The following is a 10,014-nucleotide window of genomic DNA, read 5'->3' as shown; positions in this document are numbered from 1 at the left end:
TAGATTTTATATTGTATGTTTTATTAAAGAATTGGAAAAAAAATCAAAACTGTTTGCAGTCCAACAGTAGCTGAAAAGGTAAATGACTGCAGTACACAAAAGATATTCAGAGTTAGAATTTAGACAATTTGTACAGTTTTTCATTGTTTCAAAATCTGCCTGAAACCAGCAACTCAATGGCATTGCACACAGATTGTTTTTTTCTTCAAAATTTGAAGGGTGCTTTCACTTTTTCTTTAATGCTTCAGTCAGCTCAGGAACTACCTGCGAATTTAAACAGATACAGTAAGTATATACACATTTCAAAGAAAAGGTTTGCTAAGACTGGGAAAGAAACAGGTTCTGAAACGTTATGTTTAAAGCTCATAAGACACAGACAATACCAAGAAATGATTTGATATGCCCAGCCCTCACAGCCTAATGAACGCTTGTTTAGATTTAGCTTGTCCTTAAAAAAAAAAAAAAAAAAAAAAAAAGTTTTCACACCAAACTCAGTCATGGGGCTCAACCCAACTGAAGGTCAGATTCTAATCTCAATCAATACAATAACCACTTCTTGGAGGTATTCTGTAATGTCTGTGTACTGAATAGTTCTACAATTCGCCTGTTCAATATTTAAATATCGGGTGATTTTCAACAGAAAAACTAAGGTGCAGTAGTGTTGATATTATGAGAAGCATCTTTATTGTTGCTGTAAGGCTTCATTAGATACATAAGTAGTAGGTTACAGCCCATTTTTTCTCCTATTGAAGTCAGTGGAATTAGAACTGCACAGACCCTTGAGTATTTGAAGATCCTTACAATAATAGTTAACGGCCCTGTTCCTAAAATTTCTAGTTCTAGCCTGGTTAGGAATATCAGTGTTGCTTTAGGACATTACAGTACATTTCTGTGATTTACTTGGAAAACTTGTTTAGTTCCTCATATTTTCAGCAAAATTTAATTCCAAAGAGATGAGAAAGTGATAGGCAGTAAACAATCACCATGGCCAAAAAATAGTTTAAGGTAAAATGCATCTACTAGTCAGGCTGCAAAAAATTAGTAACTAAGTAATAAAAAAAGGAAATTGTTTAATGCTAGTTAAATCAGCTTTTCAATCCTTTTAAAGTGAGTTAGTGCCAAAGCCTTGGCATCTGCTGTGGTTCTGCCACTTAACACACCAGCCATGCTGCACTGTAATTCTGAATAGCACTAGGAAGAGCAGTTAAGCATATAAAGAGTTGGTAGATTAATCTATAGAATACACCTGAAAACCTATCCTAGTCACTTGTGTAAAATATCAATTACCTTGTCTTTCAAGGGGCTGCACGTTGCCCCAGCTCACAGAGATCCCAGCTGAACTCACCACTGATGAATATAGCCTCTCAATTATTTAAAGAGAGCTACATTTCCATTAGGTGGAAATAATGTGTTCGTACAAAATTTATTAAGGAAATTGTCTACATGTTGTTTCTTCCGAATGTCACTTTGTCTCCAGCTTATTAAAAGGCCCATGTTTACTGCCGAGCCAGCAGGCATTAGTTCAGGAATGGCATTAAGTGCTGGCAGTGTTTCTGCCTACTTTCCTCAGTGGATATACTATGAGCTCATGCCAGTCATACAGATTACATGCTAATAGAGCCCCAAGTGTAACCTGTAGCAGCACTGTGAAGAGTTCTAGTAAATGTTCAATCTTTTCTACATAATGGTAAACAGGTTTTTGGGGTGACAGTAGGAGTTCAGGTGATAAGCCTACTTAATATTAGGAAACTGACATGCTTTATCTATTTCACACTGTACAAAACTAGAACCATCACTCAAACTCTATTCACTCGTATCGAAATTCAATGTTAACTGCATGTTCATTCATACCTCAACTAAAGAAATTTAGTGATTATTCAGTATTTGGTCTTTTCTTTTCTATAAGTTCAAAAAAGGAAACCAAATTGTTAAAGTTTCTGAAAGTGAAGTATTTGGGATAACAATCAAGAAAGTCAAACTTGACTATTTAGATCTGCTGTGATGTGGGAATGATACATAATGGTACCTGAAATTAAATTCCTTCAATACACAACAGAGGAGAATGAAAGAGGGAAAGCTTTCCTCAAGACTTTAAATAGCAGACTGCTTTGTGGAAAGGCTAAGATTCCACATAATACTCAGTGAATGGGAGATCCTTGCCTAAGTACACTTATTCTTCAGAACCTAGTGCACAGGATGGATGCACTTTTAGTACAAATCTAAATAAAATTCAAATAGATATTTGCAGAGGCACAGATTTTCCCCCACATAGCTTCTTATTATGGGGATTGTTTTGATATCTTTATATCATAACTTTCCCAGAATTAGGAAGAGTCTGGAAAGCAAATCAATGGTAGACAAGAAACAGGACTTCTTAAAACCTTGCTTTCACACAACTCAAACCTGGCTCATCAAGGAAGTCAGTTTCGCTGTGAAATGAGAAAAATGTAGAGGGATAGTTGCCCCAACGCAAAGCACTTAGGCTTAATCATGTGCTGAATTCTCATTCACATCAATGGGATTTAAACCTCTGCATAAAATACTTTTCTGAATGAGGGCCAATGAGAAGTTCTGATGGGTAAAACAGGTACTGGATCCTTCCTATAAAGCAGTGGTGGGCAACCTGCGGCCCATCAGGGTAATCTGATTGCGGGCTGCGAGACATTTTGCTGACGTTGACCGTCCGCAGGGAACAGCGAACCGCAGCCACCGGGAGCTGCGGGGGGCCGTGCCTGTGAACGGGCAAAGTCAGCAAAATGTCTTGCAGCTCGCAAACAGATTACCCTGATGGGCCGCTTGTGGCCCGCAGGTTGCCCACCACTGCTACAAAGGCTACTACTCATAAACAGCACAATTTGTGCAATGGTAATTGCTAAAGGAACTCATATTGGAGTTGTTAAAATATAATCCTAAATTTGAGTTGAGTTTAAGATGGAGATGCCTGTAGGAATATGCAAGGCAAACACAACCGCATCCTACAGGGAGATACTTATAGGTATGCAAAAAACAGTGTAAATAAGATTCCTACAAGAGTTACAATATTGCTGACATCAGTGCAGGTTCTAAGAAATTTTGAAGTGCATGAGAAGCAATTGGAAAAATGAGACTGCAGATCTGGAAAAGGAAGCTATCATTAAAAATGATAATTGGGATGATTGTGTCAATCAGAGTGAAATGTATATTTCAGTTTCAAAACTGCTAAACCGGAGTAAATGTTATCCCTAAATAAACACCAAGCTGAATTTCAAGCTCAAACAACAATTACGTCTGTTCACACCTGCACTGGAAATTAAGAGTATAACTAGCTTCCAAACAACTCTGTATGCATGCAAACATAGGGGAGATGGGACAGTCTCACTCACCCAACACTGGGATGCTGAAAGTAGGGAAAGAACGTGAAAGCCCAAGACACACAGTATGCAGGATTTTTTTTAAAACTTCAATGAGGTTTTGGGCTGCACAGAGAAGCCAGGATGTAGGCTTAGAAAAATATCCTATACCAAACCTTTATTCTCTTGGTTTCCAGCTTTATGTATGATACTTTTAGGAAATTCACTGTGATGTGTTCTTGAAAACAAGCTTATGACCTCTGGTGAGAAGCAGGAGATGATGGAAAGTGCCTGACTGAGGGCACTCAGTCCAAAATATAGGAATACAAGTGGAGTCACATTATAGGCGCATTTAACTTGTGCGATTTTAACTATACGCGCTCGGCAAAACAAAACAAAGAAAAATAATTTAAATACTGTACCTGTAAGTGCGGGCGATTCCGCCCGCCATGCCACTCAATGAGCGTTTGACTATACGCGATTTTCGCAATGACTTCAGAACCTAACCCCCGCATAAGGTGTGACTCCCCTGTAAATACTGCCTGTCCCTAAAAGGTGCTACCTATATGCTGGCTGGTGTAAGGAGCATGAAAAAAGCCTGATTTGTGAGGCGTGGCAGGAATAATGGACATATTACAAGATAAAATCTTTAAAAGGGCAATTGTTCAGCATCTGTAGTAGCTAGTTTTACACCTTAATCTTCTGACAGTTATACTATTTAAGTAAAAGAGTGATGCCAGGATACAGTTATGGACTACTGTCATGTTTTAAACATCAGTTTGAGTAAATGATCCAAAGCATCTAAGCCTCCTCCCATATTCTAAGGGTCTCTTCCAGAATGAGTCTGATTTAATATAGATTATTTTGAACTGTCTTCCTGTCTCAGACTTCATTACACTCAGCTCCCATCTAGGTATGTTTTTTTTTTTTTTTTAATAGTAATCTAAACGTCTGATAAACAGGGAGGAGCAGGTGTCACTATAATGCAGAGATGCACAGACACAGAAATTCAAAGATTAATGTTTAAATAATAATTAGTCTACATGGAAATGAAAGGAAAACTTTCCAATAGTTACGAGGAGTGGTTCTCATCTACAAGCAACCACATGCAGTGGTGGACACTTTTAAAGACATCAGAGGGGTTGAACCCATGAGTTCCTTACTCAGTCAACATTTTTTACTCCTATCCACATGCTTACATCAGCTTAAAACACCATACTTCCTTATTCTTAGTATCTCCTTAAATACATCTTTACTCTTACTTCAAAATTTCATGAAGAAGTAAAAAAAAAAAAAAAAAAAATTTTTATGCAGAACTGATCTGTGCTGGGGCAGCTCTAAAAAATTAAGGAGATTTCCCCTTCCCTCCCCCCCTCAAGGTTACTCTTACCTTAAATAAATCTGCTACCAATCCGTAGTCCGCAACCTGGAAAATCGGGGCTTCTGGATCCTTATTAATAGCAACTATGGTCTGAAAGTAGAAACAAAAACACATTTAAAATATACAGCTGTAGATTACATTTTTTCCAATAAAAAAAAAAGTATCTTAAATTCACACCAGAATATTGGACCCAGCAGATATGGTCAAGTGCATTTGACAAATGCTTCCCATTTCTGCCTTGAAAACAAGACTATAAAGGAAATCTCAATAAAAGAACTAAATGTCTACAATAACAATGGAAAAGTTTTGTAAGCTCTCACTATTCTATGCTCATTTGGTCAACGGCATTTGACAAATGTTTTCAAGGGAGAAATGGGAAGCAAGACTGTGAAGGAAATCTCAATAAGTGAATTAAAATGTCTACAATAAATAATGGAAACACTTATGGTCTGACTATTCCATGCTCAATTAGCAGGGCTGTCATTTGATGTAGGATGGAGGGGGGGGAAGATACTTTCTTAAAATGCTATAATGAAAAAAGGACATCCACTATAAAAGGAGCGTGATGTTTAACAAATAAAAACAGGGAAAGACATTTTGAAAAAGGAACATAAAGCCACATACTGGAGACTTAAATATAATGTGGGCAATATCATTTAGTTCACTACACAATGAATCCCAACGCTAAATACAGAAAACTCCCTCTCCTAGAGGACAGAGTCTGTACTTCTAGACCAAGTCATTTCAAAATAGCCCAAAGACTACAGGTGCCCAGATAAATAGCCTGTTACAGGATAGGGAGAGCTCTGTAAACACAAAGCTATACAGCTCACAAAATAAACCCTATGCTGGTTATGGTTATAGCTACTACCTACCAATTCAAAGCAGTGAGAAGCCACACAGGTATTCCAAACCAACATATTCTTCATACATTTATCTGCGATTCAAAGAGACCTTTCATTCAAATGTCTGTTTTTCTCCATCCACTACAAGTACTCTACCAAATCATTAATTTTGCTGAAAAAGTATGATGGTAATAATTAAATGAAATAAGGTTAGAAAATCCTATGTTTCTAAACCACAGAAATGGTTTTCTATAACTAGACTGACATTCAAGATGTGTGCCTCCAACTATAAGTTGTATGTTCTAAAGCGGTGGCATTTGAGGGTATTAATGCATGATCAAATACCAACTTTCTTTAAGTGTGTTCCCTGAGACATGCCCTATGATTTTTAAATGGAAGTGTTTGAATCAGTCTGCAGCCTTAGGAGCAGCTGATGTTGATGCCAAGCTCCAGCTGCCCTGTTGGTTGCCTGCAGCATTGCAAGGGAGGGAGGAGAATTTTGCTCCATTGCTGTTTCCTTACTGGACTATGGAAGCCCACAGAATAGTAGTTGGACTGACTTCACTCGGTGCCTAGAGACAACTAGCAAAGGATAATCTTCCTCTTCAATATAGCCACCCAGGGCAGCCGGGGGGGGGGAAGGGAGGGGAAAGCAGTTATGGTTCCTCAATTCTCTGCCCCAGCCTTGGGCACTAGTTAGAGGAGCATGGGGGCTACTCTAATTTCCGCCAGTTGGCAACGTTCCCTTAGGAACCATATGTCCAGCTGGGGATAGCCTCATTGCAGGGTGCTGTGACCACTCCAACAAGGACTGCTTGCAGGAATGCATAGGAGGTGGCTGCACTGGTGTTACACCTGGTGAGGACTTCCATGATAGGGCTCTTCAGGGTGCTGTCTGTTCTTTCTACACAACGTAAGCAGGATAAAGGGTACAAGTCCAGAAATCTGCCCCCAAGTATTGTCATTTTGAAACAAGGTGATTGGCCCTCAGGTTGAAAAGGCTGGAGAGCACTGCTCTAGAAGAACCTTGTGGAGGTATTATCTAATAGGCATTCAGAAAAATATTCACCACTGGCCTGATGAAGAGGGAGATGTACCCTCACCATTGTTAGATTTGTTTAAAAACACCCCACCTCAGTTTCTCCTATAACATATTCACTAATTCAAAGAATCTCAGTCACCTAGTATTTCTTAATCTGAGCCGATTTTCTAGGTCACACATTACATTTCACAGTCTTTAGTATTGAGAAACAACCTCAATACCGAAGGATCAGGCAATCAGCATCTCTTTTCTCTCTCCCTTTCACTTCGTAAACAAGTGTTTTTAAAATTTGCATTCAGTACAACTTAAAACTTTGTACTTTGGCTACAAGACCGACAACAATCCATCTCCTACCCTGTGTGATAATTCAAATCCATGTGTTTTAAGGGTGCAAAATCAAAAGCTGATGAGAAATGACAGCCTCATGAAAACTGGCCATATTTCCATCATTTTACAGCTCCATCATCCTTCCCATGAAATACTGAAGGAAATCATCAGATGGTAACTTCGGAGAAACAACAAAACAAATACTATACCATTTAAGGTTTTCTAAGAGGTAGGTCTCTTCACTAAAGCCTTTAAATGATAGTTGTTTTCAGACACTGTATTTAAGACCTAATCTTTAACAATGCTTCATAGCTTTGAAATATTTTTATTTTAATCACTGTTCTGTAAAGTGACTGGATTCAGTACATTTAAAAATTATGCTAAACTGACTGGCATGTAAACTAGGTAAGATATATATATATATATTTAAAAAAAGCAAACTCCTAGAAGGGAAAGGAATTGTGAATCCATAACAGACAAAACAACTAACATAGTCCATCCCTTCTGGAAAACTGATTTTTCTACCTTGTTGTAAAAGTACAAATAAATTATACATTTCACTCAGAGAAAGCTTCTCTGACTACTTCCGAAAACATATCCTTAAGTGTGCAAGTTCACAATGCCAGATAATTCACAGTATGGGGGGTGGGAGGAAATCACACAAGAGACTGTAGCCATGGTTACAATTTTTTTTTTTTTTAAACAGTAATATAAATTGGATCTTTTCAGTAAATACAGTACCTAACTGCTTCTACTAAAAAAAGAAGTAGGTCACAGTTCAAGTAAATGTAAAAATAAGTCTTAAGATACACAAGTTTGTTTAAATATAAAATAAATAGCATAAAGAGAAAAATTAAACTAAGCAGCATATGACTCAGTTACCTAATCTTTTATATGTACTTGGGATCAAACAAACAAACAAGAAAGAGGATTTTCAAAATTCAGGACACAATATTGAAGAAAGAGAAGGGGATCTTATGATATTAACAGGAATGCAAATATTCTTTATTTCAAACTCTATTTCTTTATCACCTTCCCCACCTCTCTCTGTTTAATCTAGCAGAGAAGAGGCTAATGTTACACAATTTCACTAATACTGGCATAAAATCTGCCTCTTCCACTGCAGATCCTATTACCTGCATCTCTCCACCTCACAATCTTCCCTGAAAGTTTTTCCTCCATTGCCCACAGCATAGCCTTTAATTTTTCACTCAGGTTATTTTTCCAACTGTATTAACTCTAAAGCAGGACACAGTTTGTATGAAGAAGGCTATACAAAATGTATTACACTGCATCTTCCATGGAATTTGCTCTAACCTAAATCTGGCAGCTGGTGTTCCACTCATTCTTATGCCCTCCAATAAAAGTTTGACATTTCACTTTAAAATGCACACACCGGACTGCAGTATTCAAAAGAAAGTAGGTGCTAAAATAAGTTCAGATCATCCTATTATGCAGTTTGGCTCATGCTAAGAATATCATTGGATACTTAACCAAGCTAAATTTGTTACTGTGGAAAGAAAGGAATTTTAAGAACTTTTCTCCTGAAATTTCAGAAGATGAAGATCCATTTATCAAAAGGTAAAAACAGAAATGTGTGCTCCACCTATAAAACAATGGGAGACCCTCATAGGGGTTTTCCACTGCTTTATGAGCTGTTCATGCTTCAGCAGGATGCCACAACAGAAACACATTTAAGCCTGTTTGATAAATCTACTTTAACAGAGAGTGTCTCCTGAAGAGGTTCAAAAAATTGCCTCCTTTTAAAAATTACTTGTAAAAAAAACAAAACAAAAAAACCACCACTTTTCTATTTTTGGCATTGTTATTACTGCACATAATCCTGCCAATCTATTAGGAAATTGTCATCGTCCAGTCCAGAGTCAAATTTCCAAATTTAGCCCATACATTTCAGCTACTAACGAGTTAAACCTTTTAAAGTTTTATTACCATTTTATAATAGGTTTCCATTTGAATGGATAAATGCAGGAATGTCAGAGTCATCTTTTACTTTATGGAATAGTAAGTTCATAATTCAAATTGCATATTGTTATGCATGAATTAATATGTCAGGTTCTGAAATATATGTGAGTGGGACCTATAATATAGTATTCAAGAATGGAATTTTTGTTTAAACAATACATTAAATCAATTAGTCTTTTCTAATGAAAAACTGTTGTTTTTGCAACAGATTTCTTTTAAAGTGAGCTTACTATTGAAACACTTTCTTTCACAGTATTTAACATAATACAGAGCTTTGAGAGTTGACATTTATAACACAACAGAACAAACCAATCGTCTTGCTATGTTCACTTTCAACAAATGTTGGAAGAAGTTTTACTGCTATATGTATTTTGCCAAAAAAAAAAAAAAATTCCCTTCTTTCAGTCTTTTCTAATACATGCAGGACTGTACCTTGCTGTCTTTCATCCCTGCTAAATGCTGGATTGCTCCAGATATTCCAACAGCAATATAAAGTTCCTAGAAGAAAAATAATTATTAGTGTAAGTGAAAGTTTGTAACAGCTCACTGAAACTATAACAAAAATCAATATTGTAGAGTGTTTTAATACACAAGTAATTTCTCGTCTAGATTACTGAAATCCAGATATCCCAGGGAACAAGATTTGGTTCTCTTATCCAACTGGCCAGTTTTGGGGTGGGAAATAAAGACAAAAAAAAAAGCATCTGGCACATACACAGAACCACAGTGATACCCTGTATACGTGAGGTTTGTAGTGTTGTAAATGCATCATAGTATACACTACTCCTTAGTTGAAGGATGGACTGTCACCATTGGAGGGTCTTTCAGATTCTCTGAAAGATTATTTTTTTTTAATTTAATTTTCTTCTACCAGTTTTAATTAGATACAGGTTTATTTAAAAAAAAAACATTTTTAAAATTCAATTTGAAACTGACAACCTTTGTTAAGGCCTAAATTTACTATAATCATTTAAATTAAACACAAAAAAATAATATTAAGCAGTATACGTTTGCTACCCAGTTTCAAAGAAATTCACCCACTGACCTAGTGGTATTCACTGGCTATGCACCTGGAACCAGAGTTTGCTTTTGACAGCAGTAACCTCT

The 10,014-nt window shown here is 36.9% G+C and overlaps 1 protein-coding gene across 1 annotated transcript in view; it reads right to left on the bottom strand.

The window, feature by feature from the left end:
• Window positions 1-10,014, bottom strand: part of ETFA (electron transfer flavoprotein subunit alpha) — a 46,375-nt gene continuing 36,361 nt past the window's right edge. The window contains exons 10-12 of the mRNA XM_026648233.1: window positions 9,340-9,405; window positions 4,720-4,800; window positions 1-264 (exon numbers count right to left, since the gene is read on the bottom strand). Coding sequence (XP_026504018.1) covers window positions 226-264; window positions 4,720-4,800; window positions 9,340-9,405 — 186 coding nt within the window. The 3' untranslated portion in view covers window positions 1-225. The remainder of the gene's footprint in view (window positions 265-4,719; window positions 4,801-9,339; window positions 9,406-10,014) is intronic.

This window comes from Terrapene carolina, unplaced genomic scaffold (assembly GCF_002925995.2).
Source record: "Terrapene carolina triunguis isolate 2854851 unplaced genomic scaffold, T_m_triunguis-2.0 Scaffold67, whole genome shotgun sequence".
In the NCBI taxonomy this organism is placed as follows: domain Eukaryota; kingdom Metazoa; phylum Chordata; order Testudines; family Emydidae; genus Terrapene; species Terrapene triunguis.
Note: the sequence above shows the minus strand (reverse complement) of the source record. Positions and strands in the feature narration are given on the sequence as shown.